This window comes from Genypterus blacodes, unplaced genomic scaffold (assembly GCF_046128005.1).
Source record: "Genypterus blacodes isolate CSIRO-AG114 ecotype Tasmania unplaced genomic scaffold, CSIRO-AGI_Gbla_v1 ptg000027l_1, whole genome shotgun sequence".
Classification (NCBI taxonomy): Eukaryota; Metazoa; Chordata; class Actinopteri; order Ophidiiformes; family Ophidiidae; genus Genypterus; species Genypterus blacodes.
This window is the reverse complement of record NW_027466840.1, coordinates 2425902-2452674: the sequence shown is the minus strand read 5'-3', so window position 1 is coordinate 2452674 and position 26773 is coordinate 2425902. Positions and strand designations below refer to the sequence as shown.

At 47.6% G+C, this 26773-nt stretch overlaps 1 protein-coding gene across 5 annotated transcripts in view; it reads left to right on the top strand.

Annotated features, from left to right (window-relative positions):
• The window catches only part of adamtsl3 (ADAMTS-like 3), a 65898-nt gene that overhangs the window by 2833 nt on the left and 36292 nt on the right, over window positions 1-26773 (top strand). For all 5 annotated transcript variants that reach the window (XM_076143844.1, XM_076143840.1, XM_076143839.1 and 2 more), the window contains exon 2: window positions 21769-21891. In XM_076143844.1, coding sequence (XP_075999959.1) covers window positions 21769-21891 — 123 coding nt within the window. The remainder of the gene's footprint in view (window positions 1-21768; window positions 21892-26773) is intronic.

Sequence of the window (26773 nt, the reverse complement as noted above, 5' to 3'; positions counted from 1 at the left end):
ATACTCATCTCATTGTTCCCATCTGGCCTTAATCTGTGGAGAGAGACTGTGAATGTATGTATGGATGTGTGTGTGTGTGTGTGTGTGTGTGTGTGTGTGTGTGTGTGTGTGTGTGTGTGTGTGCAATGTTCCTCTCATTCCAAGGCCAATGATTTTCAGTGGTACTAATGTCTACATTAAAGAGCGAAGGCACCCTTGAAATGTTTTTTCCCGTTTAATCGAACGCTCTCTCGACATTCCTGGCGCAGTAGCCGTGTTTTCCTGCGAGTTTCCAAACAGGTGCTCTCTTCCAAACCTGGAAATCTGGAGGACAGGCCTTCCTCTCCCAGAGTCCGGGCCAAAAAGGAAGTACCTTCACTGTGTTCTCGCAAAGGCCAGTGAAAGATGTCCAGCAGCACGGGATTCAATTCTCCAATCAGAGGCTCATAAATCTGGCATTGCCCAAGTAATGCTTTATTAAAGGGACATGCCACCAATTTTTACTCATCGAATTCTGTCAGAAAGCTAGAGGTTGGGTTCCTTTTTCAGAGTTTTTACTTATGTGGTTTAACAAAGGAAGCCTGATGATGTCATAGGGTCAGACAATTTCTAAAAACTTGAATGTAGCCGTTCAGAGGGATGCACTTGTTTCTGCTTTAGTGACCCAGTCCGTGAAACACAAACAGTTAACACAACATTCCACTTCTGTGCTCATTTCCTGTGATGATTGACGCAGCAGATGAATTAGAGCCGACAGAATGCCTTTCACTTTACCTCACCAGCCCCGTTTCTCTTCCTTCACATCAGGAATCGATGAACGCACCAACGACCAATGCGAAACACCGAAAAGGATGTTGAATGGAGGGAATACGACCGTTGCTGCTCCCCCTCCAAAATCTGGTGGAACCCGATCCCGTTGTTTGCCTCGCAATCACTTGATGCCGACTTCTAATAACATGCTGTGACTGAGTGCCCAAAGCGGCCCCGTGCCAGCTGAAGGCATAGCAGACTGGAGTCGTGCTGCAGCACCGTGCCAAAGCGTATGCAAGGCAGCGTCTTGATCAAAATACATAAAGAGCTTTTGCGGTTTCATCTGGCTCTATGGAAATAGAAATGAATATGTCTTAGTGTGCCACACACACTGTGCAACGCTGTCTTTAGTTCCTGCAGTGTTTGGGTGCCACCAGCAGATGGCAACGCTTCAGCAGAGGGACATTTTGTGACAGCTTGGTTACTGACAGTCCCCTCTGTTGTGGCTGTGCAGGTGGCTCTCCTCTGTGTCCTCTGTGTCCTCTGTGTCCTCCCCTTCATGCCTCTGTTCCTTCATCAGGAAGTTATTCTTCATTGCTGGGCTTGTAAGCTGAGCCTCTGGCATCCTCTTCCTCCGATGAAACATTTTGGGCTCCATCTCCTTCAGCGTGATTGAGCATTGTTGTTTTATCCTGTTGTGTGTTCCTGGGCGCTCTGCACATCATCTGGCCTCCACATTTTTCACATAGCCGGTCTGAAAGCTGCACAGACCTCCGGTTGAGCGACAGAGTCTCACTCGGCCCGGCCTGACCTGGCCTTGACCTCAGACGGGTCCCAGGGCGGCGCTGCAGCAGGCGTGCCGGGGAGCGGTGCTAACGAGAGGGGAGCAGCAACACTTGGCCCCCTCCTGATGCCTAATTAGAGGGGAGGGCAGGTAGGAGGATGTGTGTGTGTGTGTGTGTTGAAACAGTATATGAGGGAGGATCGCTAAGAGGGAGGCAAGTTAGACAGACAGTCACTGCAGAGGGAGGCAGACAGGAATGAAAGAGGCTTTATAAAGCGTAAAGAGAGGTTAGGAGGATAATAAAAGGAAACAAGGTTGTGAGGAGTAGATAAGAGAGGAGGAGCCAACAAGGAAACATCAGAGGAAAAGTCTTTACTGAGAAATCAACTATGTCTTTGGTAATGCAGTCAAGTCAAAGGACAGGAAGTGGGACAACCTGTCAGATTCCAGAGATAAAACTCCTAACTCCTTGTCAGTGATTGTTCAATAAGATGCAGAAAGACCGTCACACACCCAGAGAAGGTGAAGGTGAAGGGACAGAGGAAGAGTGGAAGACAAATGGAGAGATATTGATGGGGACACACACGGATACGAGGATGTCTGTAGACAAAAGGGGGGGGGAACAGAGCATTGATGAAGTGAGAGGGGAAGAGTGCAGGAGGAGGAGGAGGAGGAAGAGGAGGAGAGTGAAACGGGAGACAGGAGCGGAGCCTCCTGGAGCAACATCTTTGGGATCGGGGAGAACTGATGGATAAAGGAATGTGTGAATGAGCGTGAGAAAGGTGTAATAATGGAAGGAAGGAGGGAGGGAAGGTCGGAAGGATGGACAGAAGAGGGCGAGGGTCTCTATTCTCGACTGCGCTGGATGTTTGTGAGATTAATGAGGCTTCCTGTGGCTCACATCTGCTTTCCCAATGTGCAGCTAAACACTGGAGACCTGCTACAAATGATCTCCCATTTGCATTCCTGCACACAGTCCTACGGAAGCATATTCATACACATATGTGTCCCTGGTGTGTGTGTGTGTGTGTGTGTGTGAGAGTGAGAGAGAGAGTGTGTGTGTGCGTCCCATATAACCTTTCTTTGTCTTTAGTCTGGTGACTGTGCGTGAGTGTGAGTGTGAGTGTGAGAGCCGGGGATCTACGGGTTCATCTGCCTTCCCATTCCCAGGCAGATCACAGGGATTACCTAGGGCACTGTACCCTTTCTGAAATGCATTTACACACACATGCGCGCACACACACACACACACACACTCACACACCAAACAGCGGGGTGAGCAGTGACACAGCACAGATGTAGCGGCTCTAGAACAGACTCACTGGCCCCTGTAAAGAGGCCTGGGTCTCTCATTTCTGGGAAATTTTGGGGGAATGCATGTCTAATGTACGTAAATGAGTGTATAAAACATATCCTATTTATTACTTTCAGTGTGTGTGTGTGTACCTTGCAGGTGTGTGGTGGCAGGTAGGAGGTCATGGGAAGTTGCCATTGGAAATATAAGTTTTAAGTATAGTTATTAAAATCTCCATATGACAGCCAACGTTGGCGGATATGTAGCAGAAATAGTTGAAGGTTTCAGTCAACCGGGCAGGAAAGCAGCATTGATCCTCTGGGAGTCGTTCACACCTTTTAGTCAGGTGACTCAGTGTGACTCGATGTCATGTGAGGGGGGTTTGAGTCACAAGTCGGTCAATCCAAGGCGTCTCTCCTCTGATCTGATTCATCATCTAAAGACTCAGCCGGCCCAAAGGTGTGAACGACCCTCAGAGGACAAATGCCTGCTTTACTGCCCACCGCTGACTCAGAACTCAAGAAGTCTTAGTAAATGTCCCCAGTTGCCTTGAACTACAACTGCTAGACCCCCAGATCTCCACTTTATGTTCTTGCAGCAGGACTTGGACTCTGAGTTTTGCTAAGTGTGGGTTTGAACCAAGAACGAACCCACAGTGAACTCAAACTAACAGATTTTGTAAGGATCTCTGCTTCCAAAATGCCTCCTTCACAGTCTGGCCGTATTTCGTTGTGATTGATGTTTGACCTCTGTAAACAATGACCTCATAACACCAAAACCCCCGCAGGTAACTGTTCAGTGAGGTCACTGGCTGGCTGATGGCCTTCGTCTCACTGCGGTGTTGCATTTGAAGTGCCGCTGTGGAATTCTGTCCCGGCATTCCTCCGTGCGGTGACATCATCCGCACTGGCGTCTCAGACTGATCTCTGCGTGGGTTTGCGCGGCGTCTCACACGGCGCCGCGCTTGTTTGAATCTGTCGTCTTCAGGTCCTGTCACCACCCGTCCCGTCCTCCCGTCTCCTTGCTGACAGGTATGCAGCTTGAAAAGGATTTGGCAACCGTGACCTGGAAAACCGCACATTTGACATTGAGCTTGTCACTCATCCTTCATTTTCTTCTTCCTTTACTTCAGCGAGACATAATGCCCTTTAAAATACGGGCTTTTGTTTTATCAGTGGCGGTTTGCTCTCTCATCGCAACATGGCCGGCTTCATAGCTGGAATAGTTGGGATTGCGGTGACCAGGTGGCCCGTGAGGCCGGAGAGATGGGACGTCAGATAAGTGGAACGGAGATCTGAAGTGACACGTACAGTAGAGATCCTGGAGTCAGACTCACAGGCCTGTGCTCCAATCGTGCGAGATCAGTGCTGAGGGACAGACGGATGGCTGGACAGACAGACGGACGGGTTTCAACTAGCTGAGTTCAGGTCAGGCTCAGGTTGGGGGGTTAATGTCTTCAAGGTACTGCACCATTATGCACATAGAGTGAAAACAGTCCTCTTCCCACAACATCAGCTCTGTTCTGATTGGCCAAAGACTTGTGCTATGCGTTTTCATCTCATATTGCATTTCTATTGGCGTCAACCTCACGTTTTTGCCTCTTTGTTCTCACTGTGTCCTCTATAAGGAGACATGTCCCTTCTCTTATACAGAACAGAATAGCATGAACAGCTGTATGCTTGTCAAGTTCTGCGAGCTTTATTTATCCTCTGCCTTCTCTATGCTTTACATGCGTTCCACGTATCGGACCGCTCGGCGCACAGAAGCCTGTAATGTACGGCCCTGATGTTGCCGTCTGACGCGGGTTCAGAAATGTTGTTTGAAATTGCCGTTTCATGCCTTTTGGCCAGTCGCTGCAATAACACAGTCCTTTCTGGCTGTCAGAACAAAACCGAACAAAAATAAGCTCCTCAATATTTAGCGGCGCTCAATAGGGATCTTGAGGCGCACAGCGGGAAAACCAGCTGACATCAGAAAGACGCCTGCAGATTTAAAGGTTTTCTTCCCTTTTTTTTTGCATGCAATGTTCTTTTCACTTCTCCGGTAATCAATCTCTGCTGTTACTATATTGGCTTCTCTGTTCCGTTAAGGACTATTCTTGGGTTCACAAGCTTGAATCGCCCCTTGGAACTCGCCAATGAAAGACTAAAGTGCTCTGCTTGTTCTTGTACTCTATCTTGCACGTTTACACTCAGTGTGCACAGTATTAGTTTAGCACTTAAGTGTCGAAATGAATCAAAAATGGCATTCTGTCTGTCTGTGTGTGCGTGTGTGAGCAGGTGCCACACAGGTGTGTTCCGTGTGTCTATCACAGCAGGGAAAGTGAGAGTGCATCCTAGGGACAGACTAAGCCGGTGAAAGAGTTGTGCGTCGGTGGGGGAGAGGAGCGTCGGCCGACAGTGATTGGCAGGCGGGCGAAGCAGGAATGCGCCCGGCTGCAGCGCTCGGTGGGACACGTACGGACCGCTCCATCATCGCATGAGAGAATAATCGTTACGGGCAAATCATTACATGATCACAGGGAGAGCGAGTCCGTGCCAAGTATGCGCCGCCATTGAGAAGCCGGGGGAGGAGGAAGAGGAGGGGGAGGAGGAGGAGGAGGCAGTCAACAAAAAGCAAGGGAATGATAGATCACAAACGGAGAGAAGGAATGTATGATGTGATCCAAACTAATATTTAGACAGGGTTTGCTCTACAGAGAGAGGGGTCGGGGGTCATGTAGGTGTTTAGGGGACACATGAGGAACATCTTAACCTTTCTTAAGCTTCATTTACACTAAAAGTCTTAAATGAATATGCAATTACAACTTAGAACTTGGCCCAGGGGATGAAACATGCAGAGGGCTTCAGTCTGCTTCACCATCGAAGCTGCGCTGTTCAAATTACACAACAAAGGCAAAATGTGGAGAAGTCTTTATCAGATGGGCTGTGATCTCTGCCGAGGTTCAAAGCCACTCGCTCCCATCTCCACAATTTGAGGTCGATTACTATGAAGTCATCATTGCCGCGGTGACATAACACATAAGACATAAGAAAAGACGAGCGCCATCGTAGATCAAAGTAACTTGAGACAAACCAAACTGTCAGCTTTATTAAGGCGAGTAACTCATGAGATCAGGCGTGTGCGGCTAATGTGGTGGACCAGGAATAAAAAGTTTAATTAGTCCACGTCCTAAATCAGTGATGTAACATGGAACCACACACAGAATGTGCTGAATGTTTCAGATCTTATCTCCTACTAAGTCTGTAGACAAACTTGAACTGATTTGCATAACTGTGATGGAGAAGGAGAAGAATGGAACTGTGTATGTGGACAATGTTTCCTTTTTTTGGGGGGTGTTCAGAAAGGAGAAAGGAAGCAATGAGTGCGTTTCCAAGACCATAATGTGGGAAAAGCTCAGGTTCCCACATTTCTAATAGTTGCGCAATTGGCATCCTGCCTTTGATTGAGACCTTCAGCCTGTAGAACACTGATGTTCTACTGAAACCTGCTACAGACGCTCTGCAGACTGCAAACCTGTACAACCTGGAGAATATAACAGGAGTAACGCTCTTACTTTTCCTATGGCACATGCGGCTGTAATCGGAAGCCAAATGCACGTCAGCGGTCCGATCAATCAGCCCCGGCGTTTTGTCCGAGCATATTAAAGTTACACCTCAAACTAACTGGCAAAGAAGCTCCTCACGTAAAAAGTTTGGAATTCATCGCGTTTGCCCAACACCGACAAAGCGTCCGGGCCTCTCACCTCCGCACAGCACGGCGCTCCTCGCTCCTAGCGTCGGCGCTAATGTTACAAAGCGTGGCTGTAATTGCAGCGGCTAATCCGTGCTGACAACAAATATTTTTTTGGCGGGGGGAATATTTTCCTTCAAAGCCGATTGAGCGAGTCAGACCGCAAATGAGTTTAGCAGATGTGGAATTGGGCAACGCTACCAAAAACGTGAACATAATGAAAGACAGCCAGCCGAGTGTTGTGCAGTATAATCGGTTGGGCTCTTAAGAGTGAGCTGCTAAATGGAATGATACACACGGTGCAGGTCCGTACTTTCATAACTCCTAATATAAAGCTTGTCTCGCTGAGGTATGAAGTGTGTGTTTGCGTATAACAGCAGCTGTGAAGTCATTGGAGCCAATGCGCGCAGGTGTGTGGGGGAGACACACACACACATACACACACACACTGCCTGGAGGTGCAGCAGAGGATGTGGATTCATGTTCAGAAACGTGTGCCAAAACCTGTCCAGATCCTCCGCCGCTTATCTGTGCAGCCGCGTGTGTCTGCACTGCAACCTGAAGCCGGGGAGATTCCTGCTCCGACACGCCGCCATCCTCCGGATCGCTCTGTGGAAAGTCAATACCAGCGTGTTGTGTGTTTGCCGTCTCATTCAGATGTGCAGCGTACGAGCACGACGTGAAATTCGCTTTTGCTTTCCTCTTGTGTTTCTCCACAGCGCCTGACTTGTCATTGAAGCGTTCCTGCCCTGCTCATGGGCCTGCGGGTTAATCCCACAGCCTCTCCCTTTTCCTGGCTTTAGCCCACTTCAGCTCCCAGGCTTCCTGCTCCTCACAGGTCAAACTCCAGCGGTGGCCAGCTCCTTCTCGTGATTACAATTTGAAGTGTGTGTATGTGTGTGTGTGTGTGCACGTGCATAGGTCGTAGGTGAGGCTCCACCCTCTTAGGTCGTCTCTTCCTCTGCGTTGCCCTGAGTTATGTGCAGCTGGAGAAGAGCCACCGAGGGCGAGAGGGTTTCCTCCAGTGCAGAGAGCAAAAGCAGGGATGGTAGTGGTTTGCCCAGAGGTCAGCGCACTCTCATGTTGAGTTTGTTTGGGTCTGGTGGGCTAGGGAGAGTCGGCTGTGTGTCATTCTACACCTGTAAACACCTCTACACCTCTAAACCAATCAGTTTAGAGGAGCGTTCCCCTGTTTTAATTTGATGAAAATGCCTCAAAGGATGGATTGTTTTCCTTTCCGCTGCACTTAATCCTGCACGTTGCTTGGGAACCGGGGAGTTAGCAGCGTAAGTGAACCCAATAATCACACACACACACACACACACACACACACACACACACACACACACACACACACACACACACACACACACACACACACACACACACACACACACACACAGAGGACAGACAGATTTCCCTTCTGTTAAACTGTACCGTCCTCCTTGTCTGACATGTCAGAGGTCAACCCGTTCCATCCTGCTCTGCTCTTCACTTGCCCGTAAGAAGAAGTCGTCTGTCGCTGAACTCGTACACCCCAGCTGTCCGGATGACGCAAGCGAATCAGGGCAGATCCACCATTTGTGTCTCGTTAATGTCGGACACACCCGGCTGTTGTCATCGTGTTTGCTCAGCCCCTTTGTGCCTCTCATCCTCTCCTTGCTCATCTGCCACACTACTCATGGACGCTGTGCTCTTACACACCTCTCTCTCGCTCTCGCTCTCGCTCTCTCTCTCTACGTTACAAATTCACGTAAAGGATTCAAGTAAAATGGCGCACAACTTGATTCTTCATTCATTCCTTTGGAGGCGTTGTGGCTCTGGGGTTTCTTACAGCACAGGTCTTTGCTTCCCCGTCCTCTCTCTGACCCATAATTCCCTTCTTCCTGGCCACCGAACTCTTAAAAGATTAACCGATGGCTCGCTACCTGTCCACCTGCTGGAGGCATCGCATGTACAGGGCACGGGGGTAATCTCAGGGGTCCTGTTGGTTTTCTAATCCTTGGAAACAGAAATGGAGGGTCCAGCCAAGGGCAGACTGTTCCATTTCCAAGGAGGGGGGATCCGTGATTTGAACTGCCATTGTTGGGCTTAGCAGGCCACCTGTCTCAATCTCCCAATTTTCGGTGCCAAATGCAACTTATTTAGGTATCCAGTTTTTCCTGGCGTGGCTAAAATGTTGGGTTTGTAGGATTTTGTCCGGGTTACGGCTTCAACCGCTGTGATTTGTAACCGCAACGGTTGTTCTCCTTGGCGGCGGCGTCAGAAGACGTTCTTTTATTCTCTGCGGTTTGGGCTCGGCCAGACTCGCGCTATACCCCCAGGATCTCTCTGTGTAACCTGGATATCTGTCGCCAAGGAAACGGAACCCGAACAGAATGCGAAGCCATCTCCGTTACACGCGCTAGCAACAATGGAGCGCTGCCTCGCTCGGCATTGTGAAGGTTTTGGTTCGCGGAGGCAATTTTGGAGCCTATCAGATTGAAACCCAAGATGCCAGAGCGGGTCAATTCTGTCAGGAATTCCTATGGAGGGCCACTTTCCGATTGCGAGAGGAAAAAAAAGAGAAGCCCTTTCATTGTCTGAGAATTCATATCTGGATCACAATGGGAGTTGAAGATGCCATTCTCTGCTTCTCCCGGCTCAGATTTCTCCGGGGTTAAAAGACGCTGACGATGTCCTTAACGAAACCCAACCGCCTTTGATAAGAAGTATTGTATTATATTTCCATAAGACTATTCTGTAATCCTACCCCCTACACACACACACACACATACAGATTTCTACAGGTACTGTTATCTGTTAGGTGTGTTGGGTTTAGAGACTCAATGGACTCTGTGATTTTCAATCTTTCTGGTCTGGTAGTTGGAAACCTGGCGTATAAATGTACACGGGTGCTGCGCTCCATTACCAGGAGAGTTTCCACCTCTGACTGTGCAGATACACAACACGGGCCAAATGATTGATGTGATACGGCCCTGCCTCTCCGTGTGTGTATACACTGGAAATGTAGCATGATGTATTCCTCCGAGGGTAGAAGGTGCAGATGCTTCACCCGCTCACGACGTATTGTGATTACTTGGTGCGACAACCCGCCCACTTAACCGCTCTTAGACTTCATGTCACCGGTTGTCACGGACGAAGAATCACACGGGTAGATCACCGAACCAACCAAAGACAGACACATGTAGAGAGGCGGATCCTTTGTTTACCTGCTTTACTGAGTTAACAAGTCAAAATCTGTCCTATTGCTCAATAAGGAAGCCAAGCTGAAATCGTTGTAAATTGATGTTGCCTTTATTGCAATCCAGGCAAATTGGATTGTAACATGCATGTAAAACGTGTGTAGGTGTGTGTGTGTGTGTGTGTGTGTGTAGGGGCGGGGGGATTCTCCGGTGGGATGTTGCTGTGCCCGGCAGTGCCAAACCCTCGCTCCCTGCTGAGACGACCCCGGGCACACGCTGCAGCTGTGCAAACACAGCCGCATTGCTGAGCACACACACTCACGTTCAGGCCGAGCCAAATCCAATTATTTGCCTTGCTTTGAGTTTCTTCTTTCTTTTTTCTTTTTTTTTTTTTGTTTCCATTTCATTTTCAGTAGCCCGTATTCAGCCCAGCCACCAGACTACAGCACACATCGCCCCAACAAGGCTGACAAACCCACCACTGTGGACTCTCTCTCTCCCTCTCTCCCTCTCTCTCTCTCTCGTGTGAACATTCGCTCCTCTTGTCAACTTAATTTTCTCACCGTTTCACTCCTTTTTCTTCCCGGCGCTCTGGCGTGACACTGGGTATCCGTTTCATTTTGAGGGAGAAACACCAAAATCAACAGGGAGGGGATGGAAGATGGAAGCCACTCCATCTTTGACCAGTCAACAGCAGACAGCAGGCAATTTTCCCATCAGCGAACATAAGCAAACAGCCAGGTACATGACCTCCGATGACCTTTCCTGCCTCAGGTCACAACTATTGCCCAGACGTCCCATCTGAACAGCTCACAAACCAAACTTAGGCTCAGCTGATCAAATCGTTAGATGGAAGATCGACTGTGTGGAGCCGATTTCGAGTTGATGTTTAACATGCGAGTCACCCGAGGGAAGCCAGGGGTCGTGACCATGGAGATGCTGTCAGCTCGGCGGTGCGGGGAGCCCGATGGAGCCGCAGGCGCGACACGACATCTTAATGGCCGTAACCTCAGCGCTCAGTCCGACTCCGTCTCTGCTCTCTGTTTCTTTTTCTCTGTCACTTAAACATTAAGTGGAGTATATTATCACAAGTATCTGATTCCATCTAAGTCTCTCGCTCGCTCGCTCTCTCTCTTACACACACTCACGCACACACACACACACACACACACACACAATACAATAACTCTATTCTAACAGCAGTCTTCCACAGAACTGAAACATTCAGAGTGTGATGCTGTTGGAACAAGTTGCACTGTGTGTGTGTGGGTGTTATCTTTACCGGACAATAGTGTGTGAAGGAAAGAATTCGCCTGGGCTGAGACCAGTGTGGTAAGAGTGAGGAATCTCAGGAGCCGATACAGGAAAGTACAAAACTATACAAGCAGGCATCGATGACCTGTCTGTCTGTCTGTCTTTAACCCCTTTGTCCCTCGTCATCATGACCTGTTTAACCCGATCGGTGTGCTGCCAGATCAATACAGGCCTGCTGAGGGCGAACGGCAACACTTTGACCCAGGGCCAGAAATTTCATTGTCGGGCATCATAAACACACGATCATTTACATGCCTACACCACACACACACACTCACACACACACAGTCTCGCTCATATTGTACGTAGAGTTGAATAAACAGAGGCCCGACAGCTCACAGTCGTGGACTCGCACACGGTGTCAGATAAATCTCTCGTGGCGTGTTTAAGAGTTCAAATGGCACCTCCGATCTGTCTCTTTAATACGAGGAGAATGTGAGAGGTGAAATGTGCCAACCCCCCCTCCCCCCCACCCAAACTCTCCCTCTTCGTTCGAATGCCACTCTGCCAGCGGACCAGACGTCCAAACCTTTTCCCTCTCGCCGGCAATTACACAACTATGACAAGGATGTTTGAGTCATTTTTCACGATACGCCACGGCTGTCGGACAGTCGCAACAATCACCCCACATTATAAGCCTCAACTACCAGAACTCAAGACGTTGCGGTGGCTTCTGCTTAACAGCTGATTGAGCATTGAGCATCTCTCCTTTTGGGTCATTAGTGTTGCTGCCTGTCAACCTTCTGGAGTAATTGCCCTCTGGAATCTCTGCTTGTTGACGAGACAACGGGCGGGCAACGTGAAGTCGTCACGTGATGTTGACTCTGTGACGCCAGACAGGGGGGGGTGCGGGTGCGTTGTTGTTGTTTCTAGTCTCTTTTGTGTGTCTGAGCAAAAAAAATTCCCCCGCAGTACCGAGACAAATCACCGGGTTTCCCCATCCAGCCCCGGTCTGACAGAGTGATGATGTTATGGTTAGTTAGGCGACACGGGGAATGTAGGAACACGCAGAGACGTCTGCCAGGTGGAGAGTGGAGAGTACAGGCCGCCCCCTCTTCCTCTTCCCTTGTAAACTGAAGTAGATTGAGTTATTTCCTCAGCGTTCACTCTTGGAGATAGTTTGCAACAGTAAGAAAAAGGAATAAATGAAACTAAAAGGAATGTGAATAAATGAAAGAGAAGAGTGAAAGGATTATATGCAAATCATTTCAACATGCATCATATTGAAGAATTCTTTTCAGGAAGGAAATGAAGAAATGACTCAGCATGATGACTGAGGATCCCGAGTCAGACTTGAACGTTGCTTGTATTGAATCATATTTTATACTTCTTCTTTGCAAATGCTAAATCTCCCCAAATTGGCCAAAGTGGACTTAAGTCAATTCGTGGTCATAAGATGATAGCTCCATTCTTCCTCTCTGTGCAGTTCTCTGGTTGAGGGAAGGCGTTTTACTGTTGTAGTGATTTAATACGGAGCTTCATACGATGTTACACACTGTATGAAGAATGCAGATGAATACAACTTTAAATCCATGTAACAAGGCAAAAGTGTTCCCTAACTCTTTCCACTCGGTGTCTTGTGTGCAGCTGGTTTCCACAAATCTAGAACACGGAGTGGGATAGTTAGAGATGCCACACACTCCAGTCGGGGCAATGTTTCATCATTTCCCCTCGCTTCCAAGTGGATGAGATCACATCTTGAGAATGCCACAGAATATGGAAATTAAGATTGCGCGATGGTCAGGCCACGCCGCAAATGAGGGGCTTAATTTGGGAACGGGAATGTAACAGTGATTCTACAGCGACCGCAGACGGCATTCTGGCGAGGGCCGCGGCTTTCGTGGCGCACGTTGCTGTCGGCAAAAACAATTTAGGAAATGCCGCGGAACAAATTTGTTGGCCCTCGCCGTGGAATGAGAGAGAGGATTCTTCATGAGACGTTTCTCTTTCCTCTGTTTGACTGCAAAGAAAGAAAGAAAGAAAGTCCATTACTGCACCTTGTTGTGCACCACCAAGGTTTTATTTATTTGGTCTTCACCTCGCCAGGTTTGTTCCTCGTCTATTACAAAGAAAACAGCAGACACTGGATGGGTCTACTGGGAGGTCTGGTGTGTAGAGCGTGTTAGTGTTTGATGGAGAGATCTGCTGCTGTCGGTGCTTCAGAAGGCTGCAGGGTCGGTGTGCAGAGTGAAAGGATGAAGAACGCGCACAGATCTGGATCGCAGACCGGGTGGACTTCAAATGACTTAAGTTTTAAACCCAGACTGATTCGTGTTCAGAACAGACATATTTTTCATATTTGTCATGTTGGCTGGAAGATGTGATTTTCTGAATGAGCTTTATTGTTTGTTTTTCGAATTTCATACTAGATCCAAAACTATCCTGGAATTGCCCACATTTTAGGATGTTTTCCTCTGCAAAACTCGCATCAAAATACACACACAGAAGGGCTTCGGTCGTATAGACACGGGTTCTTATGGATTTTATGTGTACATACAGTATAATTGCTTAAAAGTAATGCTAGCATGGTTTACATCAGCCATTCCCTCCCAATCCCCCAAACTTAAGAATGCAGGGCTCCAATTTGAAATCTGGACCTAAACCTTTAATCACAACTCTGATCAACACATATCATCAGCTGGGGAACCGGAGAGTTGCTGGCACTTGAGCAAGGCACTGACCCCCCCAGACTGCTCCAGGGGCGCTGTATCATGGCTGCCCTGCGCTGACCTCTCTGTAAAAGTATGTGTGTGTGCAGGAGGGGCACGCAAGACAACTGTCAGATTGACGTGTTTGCATGGAGACATGTTGGCATGTGATTTGACCGTATAAAGTCACTTCTTCTTCCTCTCTCTTGGCCCCACCTGCAGTACCTTCACAGCCCACCAGGGCCAGACCTCGGCCAACACTACTTGTGAAACACTGCATGGTTTACATGATGATTAATGGGGATCAAACCCATTAAGGTCCATTTTATCATCCTGGAGCTGAAGCACATTTTGACTGAATGCCTGGACGTGTAGTCAGCAAACTGAACTCCAAACTGTGTTAAAGAGGTCAATGACAGGACTTATAACCACACATCCAAAATGACATTTTTGCAATTCAAGATAAAACAACATTTCTGTTTATCCAACACAGATAGAAAATGGCAAATTCCACCTTCCAGGTCAGCGTGAACTTATTAATCAGTTTGAGGTTGAAGCCATTTCAGACTCCTACTCATTTTTCCTTGAGCCTTTGCAGATTCCTCCACCAAAAAAACAATGTTTGTCCTGATTAACGGTTGATAATTTATGCACTTAAAGATCACGGGAAATATATTTGGCCTTGTCAAGCGGAGATGAAAGAAACAAGTCCTGTGAGCCGTTAGTTCAAAACCTAAACGGCAGATTAAAGAGAATTTTTGGGCCAGCGCAACAGAAATTCATATAAAGTGCTCTCATCAATCATCCATTGATGTGTGCAGGCACCTTTATGTGTGAAATCACCCTCATGTTTTGAATCAGTCACACGGAGGGTACAGTGAACTTGCTGGCCTGCTACATATGGAACGTTGTATTTAAATTGCGTTACCCAGCTTTCAATTTTGATCCTCCTTAGAATCAAGATGATGAAGGACGACAGATGTTTGTGTTTATGTGTGCGTGTGTGAATAAGTGTGTGTTTGTGTGCTTGATGAATGAAAACCACTCCATCTGTCCCGTCTGAGGAACCCTTTTTAATACCTTTTATAATATTACGTATTGTCATGCAGGACACACGAAACTGAGCAATTGTGTGCCCGCCAAAATGGTTTCTTGAGACAACCTATCCCTGCACTCATATGAGCATTAATCTCCTCTTGGTCAGTTAGAAAAAGATGGTCTGCTTTGGGACCTGAGGCAGAGACAAATGAAGAGAAGATGGATGATGTTTGGGAAAGGACCCTCTTGTCTCGTCCTGTGAAACCCTGATTTTTGTCCTGATTGTCCACCCGTGCTTGCCTGAGTACACACATCAGCACCCAGGCTCTCCTCGTCCAGGAATCGGCTCTAAAGAGGGGCCAAGGCCATCCATCATGGGGCAGAGGCAGGAGTCCGGGGGAAACAAGTGGCTTTTTTCGTCTGTAACTAGGTGTGATGGAGGATGCAAAAGGGGCTGACAAAGCTGGGCTACGACCTCACACTGGGAGGACGGCTTGACAGGACAGACTCTGATTCAGGGTTCAAATCCTTGGCAGTCCATTTCTGGGCTTTCTCTACTTCTAAGAATGTACATAGAAACGGATCAGAGTGACTTGTAGAAGAAGAAGAAGTGTTTTTTTGTTACTGTAGGACCTGTGTGGCGTTCTAAAGCAAGAAGCCGTGACGCTGACGAGTGGATAAAGCATCTTTTGGTGGTAATGAAGCTAACAGAGAGACCGTCTCAGTCTGCTCAGTGAGATCACGACATGATAAACGTTGCCTTACAGGAAGGAGACAGTCTGATTCGCTGTCTCAAAGCAGCTTCGGGGTTAACCCTCAAACGGTCCTCGTCTCTTTCCCATTGTGCTCGCTACAGACTCTCTTTCTTGCTTTCGGAAGGACTGGCATGTCTCAGGAAATGACACGCAGCATGTCCAGATGTCATCCTCCCTTCCCTGCGCCGCTTCTCTACCCTCTCTTGCATCACCGTGGGAAATCGTGTGGGCTCGACAATGTTTCCTGCCGCTGTCTTATGAATCCCAAAGGGTCAAGAGTGTGGCTCCCTCCTCAGACACTTGTCATGGTGCTTTGATGTAGTGCTCAGGCAGGCTGCTTTCACATTGTTTAGACACAAGTAGAGATAGAGAGAGAGAGAGAGAGAGAGAGAGAGAGAGAGAGAGAGAGGGCGAGGTTGTGCTCTTTGTCTGTACACTGTGTGAAATCAACACATTTGTGCTGATTTCAATCTAATCACGTTGTTTCCATGACGTATGTCAAGATTATCCCTGAATTGGGGTTGAATCAAAGTTTGAACCTGCATGTCAATCAAATTAATTGGCCCACAACACACACTTCCATACAGAAATAGCTGTGTACATTTTGCGTAAGTAATGTAATCATCAAACTTCTTTTAAATCTTTCCAGATGTTTAGTTTTCTGTCTCTGCTCTTCATCCCATTTGTATTTGCACACGCTCTCCCTTTTTGTTTTTGAACGCGGTCAGCAATGCAGCTCCCCTACGAGGCCTGTAACCTCTAAATCACAGTGACATTTTACACACACTCGCTCTCCGCTTGTCCGTTTCCTTTTCGCCTGCTCCGGAGGGACCAAACTGGATCTTTGTAGTCTGCTGGTTTCCTGTATGAACTCAACACCTCTCAGGATGTTACAGAAGGAGATCTAATTTGGCTTTTCGTTTGTGCCTTCTGCTTCTTTTGTTATTCCGTTTGGTTTTGTCCCGTTAACTTTCCAACCAGCCGTTTGGTGATATAACCTCCACTTTAGGGAGAATCGTGCAGGACGGCTCGCTGCACACTGGATGTGGTATACGCGTTGTATGAAGAGAAAACACTTTAGAATTATTTTGCAGGTTTATATTTCAGCACTGGCTTTGCCACACTCCGGTCTGTTGTTTGCTGAGCTGTCAGAGCTTCTCTGACAGTCTTAATAAAAACTTATGCATTATACATAATAGCGGTTGTTACCTGAGCAGAGAAACCACATCGCATCTGGCGCAGAGATTAATGTTCAGTGGCAAAGCTATTTTTATGTGGAGATCCCTTAAGGCCAATAGGATATAAAGGCCTCAGCTCTGCACTCCCGAGCTTCATCTGTTTGCATTTGTAACAGAGGAGATGCCGACTTCTGGGTGTCACACTGCAAAATTAGCTTCCCAGCTTGAGTAGAACATGTGCTTGATGAGCCCCGCACATGGTCAGCAGGTGGACCAACCTGTCTACTTAGCAGGAAATGTGTTACCCGTTAAAGTTGCTGCCTTGGACCGGTCAGGTGCTCAGGTTGCAGTCAGTCCGTGGTCAGCTGCACAACTAGGGAGTGAAGAATCATGATTTATTGTGAGGGCACAGCCGCTGTGAACATTATGGTATTTGTTCTGTGCTGGAGTTACTGGCTGATGTTCTGCGGTCAGAAGGGGATGCGCGCAAAGTAAAAAAGAATAAGCGTCTGGTGATGACTGCAGTGTAAAATGATGGATGGTGTCCACCTCAGATGTTGCATTGTGTGAGAAAGAGCGTGAGAGACACTAGGACAAAAAAATCTGCAGTCATAAAGAGGGGAGCAGGTGGTGTGTGTGTGTGTGTGTGTGTGTGTGTGTGTGGTTTTGTAATGTTTAGGTTGATTGCATAAACAGTAATAACACTTTGTCTTTAGGAGGGGGGGTTTGATAAAAGGAATTCCATATTTAATGTTCATTTTTCAAATCTTTACATGATTCTACAGGGATAACAGATCACAGTTTCACTTTCACTTTGTTTCCTGGAAGCAGCAGAACAGTTTCATCAGCACAGCTTGATAAATCGTGTCTCTCGCCTGGACATTTTGTTCATGTTTCCAGTATCATCTGTGGTGAACACATCACAACTTGAGAACCACTGCTATATGGTTGTATTGTATAATTATCGCCAATCCTCTTGCGGTAGAGACTCCCACTGGTTGGGTGGGGCAGCTGAAAGTGCTCCAGGATTCCAGAGGGGAGAGGACAGTGGACGTCATGGCAGGGCTTCTCTTACTGGTTCATTCTTGACGGATGATCAACAGTTGTCCTAAATGAGGGAAACAAGTAAAGGGTCAGAGTCATTTCCTGAAGCACTGTTGATGTTAACAGCATGCCAAAGACCTGCCAGGAGTCACAATTTACAACATACGTCAACCAGACATGCTTGCCTACGTCTGAGGTGTGACTTTGCCTTTTCGATTGTCAAAACATGTGGAGGAACGTGCTGAAACAGAGAGATAGATATGCATTTTCATTCAGCAGTTTACAGACATGTTGATTGTTGAACAGCCAAAGAATGTTCACCGGTAACCAGAGGGAGCTTAAGAGAAGCTGAGGGATCATTGGAAATGCAGGTGATTGTCAAGAACATAGACACAGTCACTGATTGTACTGCTGAACCGTGTTGCAGCCTGAATATGATGACAGGGGCAATAAAGCCTGAGGTGACAGCAGTAAAGGTTCTATCTGCATATTAAACTCGCATGACTTAAACTAACCTGAACCTACAGTGTGTATCCTCAACGGTCACCTCACAAGTAGCTGAATAAGATTGAGAATAATGTGATAAGCCTACAAAAGATCCTCCTGCATTCAGCTTCTCTTTGCTTTCCACTTTTGCTTTAATGATCTGCTCTCACATCGCCTTTCAAAAGGAAATACATCAAATAAGGCAAAATGCTCTAAAATGCTGCTTCATGAGGACTTTGAACGGAGCAGAGCTCACGCATCATTAGGGAGATGCCATGGATCATTATGAGACATTAAAACATGGGTGTAATAGAGCGTGAACACAACGGGACGTAATGACGGCGCCAAGAAAATGTTTCAATTTTTCAAAGGTATTTTTCCCCCGAAGGCTTCTCATTCCTCGTGCTCTTTTTCAAACGAGGAGTTGTCGGAGTTGGCGAGGGCAGCGATGGAGACAACTTGAGCTCCTTCGCCTCAGCGATCGGTAAATCACGCTGAGAGGACTCTGGCACCGTAGGTGGAGGAGAAGGTGCATCTTCAAAGACTTGCGTGAGGAAGAGGGTTGAACAGGAGATAACTGAATAATCCATCAGGAATCAGAGAATGTGTTGAAATTCATGTTTCAAGGTTTGTATTCCCAGAGAGCTTAGTCATGGGCTTTTGCATCGCAGGTATCCGGCGTGTGTGAGCGCCTGAAGTGAAAAACTGTAACCAAGAGTTGTTTTTTACACAGAACGGTGTCTTGTTGCCAGTTATAAGCCAACACTCTGTCACGGCCTTTTTGACTCTCGGCTTTTATCACAACTGAAATCCGGGAAATAAGTCGGGGCTTTGGTCTCTAATGAGCAAATATTGAAGCAGGCTCTTTGTAATCCCACGGTTCCTTTATAGGGTAGTGGAAAAACCTCTCTCACGGATCGATGTGTGGGGGCCGGGGGACGGACGTGGGAGAAGTCCTGGGAGGAGAGAAGTGCACCTTTTTACTCGGAGATGAAGAGAGGAATGGAGAGGGAGAGGGGAAGAACAACGCAACGTTTCCTCATCCAGAATGTGTTAAGTGAAAACTCACATAAATCCCCTTGAAAGTGGATTAGCCAAAATATCATTTCCTCTTAGGTTTCATTCATACAGGAGTCGGCCTTGAAAAAGCGTGTCCTTATCTAAACATTGGACGGAATCTTATTAATCTAAGGCAGCAGTGCTCCAAACACACCGTCCAGGTTTTGGGTAAGAGTCCTTCGCTTTTCACAGTTTTCCACCCAAACAGTGAATGCCAGCTCCACATTTCAGGAAAGCACAATTATAATATCAGGTTTGGTGTTATTACTGTTGATTATGCACTTTTGAAGACCCGACATGCCCCGAGTTCACCTCCTCCCCTCTCCCCTGCCCTAGACGAGCTCTTTGAAACCCGAGTCTCTTTCGGAGGTTAATGAATCGCCGAGGCCTGTTTTACGTTCACCTTTGCCCTTTGTCGCCTTCACACACGCTCACAGGCGAGAGCATTTGAAGCTTTCGGAGGCCGCGATGCCCGCCGGGAGTGTGTTCTATCAATCACTGGCCACCCTCTCGCCAGGCGTGTGTGTTTTCTTAACCTCTGTCATGTTCGTTTGGAGTATGGTGCTCTGATGTTGTCTGGGGGAGGGCCCACCTTAGGTTTCATACGGGAAGGAGACCCGACACTGTGTTAGCGACCGTAGAGATAAAGACAAAAGCTGCCATTGCACCTTCAGGTCCTCAAGTTCGTGGAGGCCCCAAATAAAGGATGTTCTCAGTGTCCCCCGCCCCCTTCCCTTACATGATAGCGTAACCCAGTACTCGGGACCTCTTTGGAAACAGATAATATCCGGCCCTCTGCCAGTTCTTAATGGTTCAGGCCAGTGGGGTGTGCAGGATGCTTGACATTGGCACTGAACAGTCGGCTTGTTTTCTTAGGGAAACGAATTTGATAGATCCCCTTTTAAGACCCCGGCGAGAGAGTTTAGCCGTCATGCGCCATTAGCCCCGGGTTCAGGCTGGTTCTGGCGTATCCCACGGCTTAAGGAGGATGGACGCCGACGTCGAAAGGGACGCGGAAACTAGTTGTCAGATTCGGAACCGGCTCGTCTGGTGTTGAGACGCTCAAAGTGTGTGAGAAAATAATTGAGCACGATGTGGGGAAAACCTCTGGAGGAAGAGACAATTGGCATGTCCGTCTCATGTGGGGCCTCCATGTTTGTGTTTAGCCTTGAGCGAGGACATCTGGTCACTTAAGTGGTTTTCAACGCATATTAGCTCACACATATCTGCACACACACACACACACACACACACACACACACACACACACACCTCGTTTTAGTGTGCTTGACTTGTGTTTGCTTTACCTTCGACTTGTGGTTGCGCAACATTTTAATTTTCAGCATTGCTGGCAGAGAGGATACACTCCAGAGCAGTATCAGGCACGTCAACAGAGGTTTCACATTCTATTAGTCGGCCCTGTTAGACCAATACTGGCTGTATTTTGATAAAGGGGATTTTTTTTATGTGTGTGTGTGTTTGGTGTTTGGTTTCCGAGCAAAATGCAATTCAATGGCCACACATTGGGCCTTTATACTACAGAGAGAGATGTTCTGAGAAACGCACAATAAAGTTAGAACCCCGGCCATTTGGTTGAAGTTTGTGAGGACTAACAACTTCCCATAGCTCTTATTAGGTCAGAGTGGAAGTAAAGGCAAAGTGGGTGGAATGAAAGCAGGAGTATAAAGCCAGGACTTTAATATCCGACCTGGTAAATATTGATTAATTGGTGCAAAATAACGTCAAGATCAAGATTGTTTTTAGATTAGGAACACAGCTGCTCCGTGTGGAAACATTGACCGCATCTCATGATCTTTGTCGTCCAAGGAGGCTTTTACCCACATTTCACTGCAGTGACTTATGTGTTGTTGGAGATGCCTAAGTGACTCAGGCTAAGCAGTGCTGAGAGTGGGGCTTTACACCCGATTTGATTTGTCTTCTTTAAATGTCCACTCCATGGCCTTTTCCCACAGACCTACTGGTGTAAGTTCCCCCAACCCCCAGTCCACCCGAACCCACATCCTCTCCCCCCCCAGCTCCGCTTGACATCTCTGTGCCTTGACGCTCATGCCAGAAGCAGGGGGGTGCAGGGCAGGCAGTTAGCTGACCTGAGTCATTGCAAGGTGTTTATGACCCGAGGAGAGCAGCTGAGGGCCCCCGCCACGTCAGTTTGTTCTACCATCCTTGAGAATGCGGGCCCCGCTGTGCCGCTAATGGGCCCTGTCCAAGATGTCCCTCACCCCCGACCCCTCTCTCTCTGAGGAGACGGCGGGGGGGCGATGGGAGTGCACGGCTACTGTAATCGTCCATATGGTACTGATAATATTCCCACTGCGTCCACCTCCGCTCCAGAATTGAGCGAATTAAATAATAATATGCTCTAAAACGTGACTGAACTAAAACAAAGCGCTTGGAGCGAAAGAGAGCCTATCTGTGGTGGTGCTGCCACCTCTGGTCAGGAAGTGCATTACAACCTCTGTCGTTCCATGTGACATTTGATTCATCACATCTTTCTTTCTCAGGTGTGTGTGGGAGCCAGTGATGGGGATGCGGTGTTCATCAGAGAGTTCACCCTGATCAGACGGGACCACCTCCCCGAAGAGCCGCTCCATGAAGGCCCTGGGAACCAGAAACCAGAAGACCCAGTGAGTGCCTGATTTAAAAACAATGCTCATAGGTCTTAGTGGACATCTATCAGAATCGACACTTTTTTAATTTCAATGGTGAAATGCAAACAAATGGAAATGCCAGATAAAGAATAAATCAGGCTGTAAATCTACCGCAGTGTGTTTATGTTAACACACCAGAGGAGTGAACAATCAGCCATACTGCGCCTCAGTAATGATTACAAGTGAATGATGATTGTGGGACATTGGGAGTGGAGGCAAAAGCTGACCTGGCTTGATGTGAAACAGGGCAGCAAACACACACACACACACACACACACACACACACACACACACACACACACACACACACACATCTAGGGAGGGGTAGCTTGTATGCTTTTCTAAATCACATTACTCCTGCTCTGTCATCACCGCTGATGAGACATCAGCTCGGGCCATCGCCAGTCCTTCACCCAGCTGCTCTATCCAAAGTGGGTGGAGGCTGGAGTCGCGGGCGTCATGGCAACCGACGTCTGGCTTTCCCTATCTCATCATTCCGAGAGGGGAATCATTCCTGATAGGATTATAGCTCCTGAACCAAATTTTGAAAGTGATTTGTTAAACTTGATCAAACATGTTTCTCTGACAGGAATGCTGTGTTATTCTTACGGCTTTCTCTTCTCTGTGAGGAACTGTGTCATTAAAGGAATGCTTTATTTCCAAGCAAGCAGCCAGTCTCTTGGAATATAAGGGACTTCTTAATGTTTAACATGCGTGTAAATGACCTCCACATCAGTATCATCAGTGTTCACCTCCATGCACACCTTTCAAAAAAACGTATGGATCACATTTGATTTGAGAGGAAATGATCGAAAGAACTCTAATGCTTTTGTTATCATGTTATCTTGTCGCACACACACACACACACACACACACACACACACACACACACACACACACACACACACACACACACACACACACACACACACACACACACACACACACACGCGCACACACACACACACACACACACACACATAAAGGCCAAGCAAGCAAAGAGTATGAACTGAACTTGATTTATCTCTAAGTAAAATAGAGTCAAACGTAAACATACTCAAATCTGCAGTGCTTCTGCCCTCTTTGTGTCCCACAGACAAAGTTTAGGGAAAAAACATTCTAAAAACCCATATTGTGAGTCAAGAATTTAAAGAGCATAGCACATTCTTACAGAACTGCATTTAAAAACCACAAATGACCGTCTTTACGGCTCCTGGACTCCATACTGTAACCGAGCTTCAGAGTGATTTATGACACATCAACTTCCAGCAAATTTTTGAATTTGCATCAGCTCCTTCCTGAGTGCTTCTCAGACCAAACTTCACAGAAAGGAGATCTTATATCTGCTCCCATCAAAGCCCCCACTTCCTCCTTTTGGGTTTCATTGTAATGAGTTTGGATTCATTATTTTTGCCTATGGGGTGCAAACAAGGCGATAGATCAGATTGCGCAATAGAATTCCTTTCATTGTCCTTATATGAGACATATGACATAATTCCCCCGCGTTTCCCCTTTGATGCCATGACAATATGAACATATGATGAAGTAGAATACTCTGGGTCAGAACATATACAATCCATATGTTTGATCTCATGTGGACTTTGAATTAAGCAGCTGCAGGCAGTTGGTTTGATTGACAAGGTGAGACGCCAATGGTTAAATTCAATAGGATTACTGGGGTGATCCGTTGCCGCGTACACGATGCTTACATGTCTTCAAATGCGGACCCGGCAGACTTTTGGGAGCCGCACTTTTGATTCCTTTCACCACTCCGTCGGGTTGAAGCCTCAGCGCGCCTGTAGCGGTGCTCTATGTTGTATCTTGATTCAATATTAAGTTTGATCCCGAGCCAAGACAAACCCCGCTTAATTAGCAAGCAACCCGGGAGGTGAATGTCAGAATCCAGAGTGGATTCTCTTTCAGTTGTTGAACTTTTAAGAGTGTTTGCCAGGGTCGGTTGGTGGGCAATAAGAGTTAGACCTTTCCAGCACCCTGACCCCGACTCCCCAGAGGGCCGCAGACGAATTGTTCCCTCTGAAGGAGAGTGTTTTTCCTGGCAGCCTCGGTAGAAGCCACTCTGATGGAATAGAGCTGTCTCAGATGGCCAGGACCAGAACATACACCACCTTTCTTCAACTACTGATATTTATCACCCAGCGGCAAACATAAGCACCGCACAGCTTCAGCGCCGTTGATTCATTCCACTCAGTCTATTGCGGGTGAATAGGTCCTGTATTGAGGTGTGTGTGTGTGTGTGTGGGTCTGATGGCTGCAAAGATAAACAGAAAATCTGAGGTCAAATGCACTCACCTTTGACTGTAAAGGTTTTATTCCAAAGGTGCCGGTGCAGGTGGAATCTGGGTCGAGTCTCCCAATCCACAGAGGGCCCAAAAATGTAAATACATAGGTTCCTTTGCTTTGTGTGCAACCTTCGGACACGCTAATAGCTACTCTGGATTACTGTACTTGTTGTGTGAGCTACACAAAGGGAGGCCCAGATTATTATGGGCTGTGTCAGATGAGTGGTTGGTAATGACGGTCGTTTGCGGCCCACTTTGCAGCCAAGACTACAGGTCTGGTGTGAAGACGTTTCATCTTCGTCCCGTCCCAACACGCCTCAGGGAACGGTGGTCATGTCCTCTTACATTGTTCTTTTATTATATAGGCTTGTTTGTGTGTGTGTGTGTGTGTGTGTGTGTGTGTGTGTGTGTGTGTGTGTGTGTGTGTGTGTGTGTGTGTGTGTGTGTGTGTGTGTGTGTGTGTGTGTGGGTGTGTGTGTGTGTGTGTGCTCTTCTGGTCATGTATGTGTGTGTGTAAGTGTTGCAGGCTTCACAGCTTGATTGGACCTTGCAGGGAAAAGTCGTTGTGACCGCCATTGTTTGTTTTCTTTCAGCCGGGCTATCTGACAGAGACCCGGAATCTGGCCCCTGGACCATCCGTCTCCGTCTCTAGATTCTATGTATTGTATAATAAAAACAAGAAACAGAAGGACGCGCTGGCTTCAGTGTGAGTTGGGGGAGACATCTTGGCCGGCTGACTGGTGTTTGGCACAGGAAGCTGCTGTTTGGAGGCTCGTTCCCAGCGCTGCTCAACAAAGTGCTGAGTGCTGGTGGATGTAGTGTAAAAGCCACGTGGCTCTGGGCTCGGGGATCGCTCGCTTCAGCCCTGCGTCGGTTTCCATCCACATATGTGTTCAGTCAAAGCCTTGGCCTCTGCCGCGCCGTAGTCAATCTGCCCGCCGCTTGATGTGGTCGGCGCGTCAGGCCTCTGTGGGTGCTGGATGGTGCCGAAGAGGTAAAACTCTGAGACGAGACCTCACCGCAGGGCCCGCCGATGTTTGTGTATGGTTCATGTGTGTGTGTGTGTGTGTGTGTGTGTGTGTGTGTGTGTGTGTGAATGTAAATAGCGCGTAGTGTTTGTTTGTTGGCTCTGCACACCCTCATGTAATCCCATATTAGTGTATTTGCCTGTCACACACACTGAGAGCTGCGCAATATGGGAATCCATGTGTTTGTAATTTCAATGTGATCACATGTCCCCTCACATATGGCTCCACCCCCTTCATCCACCTCCTCCTCCTCCTCCTTCTCACTCTCCTCACCTTCTGCAGTATCTCCTCTTCCCTGCTCCTCCTCCTCACTGTGCACAGCCACACACACACACACACACATTTCCTTGCCTTTACAAAGTGACTGCTTTCTAATTGTTTACATTTGGAGTTGTTGTTCTCGGTGCAGATGTTTGCCTTCCACTCCATATGAGTTCACACACACACACACTTCCAGGAAAGATACACCGATGCCAATAGGATTCATCCCGGATTTTTGGAGTTTTGGCGCTTAGATCATTAGTAATGAAAAAGTAGAAGATTATTACTCTTAATCCTACGCGCGCACACACACACACACTGGCTCGTTCCTCCTGTTTTGTGTTGCTGTGTGTGTGTGTGTGTGTGTGCTGCAGTTTTCAAAACATCTCACCGCTGTGTTTGCTCTCCCCAATTGGGAAAACTCCACCCAAACTCTTGGAAACAAACATTAGCAGCACAGATGGACATAAGAATGTGTCAGAACAAGATGTTTTGCACTTTGAGTCGTAACAATGAAATAAATGGAGCGATCACGAGGCGAGACGTGACTCTAATAACATCAGTAGTGCTTCCCAAGGCCTGAGCTGCCGTGTGTGTGTGTGTGTGTGTGTGTGTGTGTGTGTGTGTGTGTGTGTGTGTGTGTGTGTGTGTGTGTGTGTGTGTGTGTGTGTGTGTGTGTGTGTGTGTGTGTGTGTGTGCTCTCATACGGGACACTCGGCTCAGTTTATGCAGCCAATCTCCAGTGTAAGCGTCAGTGTTATCCTGAGTACAACACTAATAACCTACTGGTGAAGGATCCTCACCACCCATGCGGAGAGCCTGGGTGAACCGTTGGGCAAGGTAAGGCAACGCAACCCAAACCCTGTCCCCTGCTCTACGTAATGGCTGAACCTGATTGGATGCGGAGGATGTGTACTGCAGTAGCGCATACATGCTGTTGCTACTCCTCCCAGTCTTCCCAGTAGGAAACGTCCCTGTCTGCTCGCCGATGTATTGGCTTGTATTATCCGAGACAGCTAGGTGGCTTTACTGGGAATAATGATTTAAAGGACGCGGAGGTGATGCCTTTGCGTGTCTCTGGGCGGTCGTGAATTCTGTCAACAAGCGAGGTGAAGCCCAGAATGTGGACGTGAGCGTAGGTGGAGTGTTCTCTCACGGTTTCTACTGAAAACAGGCTGAGCGGACGAGTCCTTCTCAGAAAGTGCATCTACAGTCATAAAACCCACTAGAAAAAGAAGACGTATACCAAATAGCGCCCTAATATTGCGT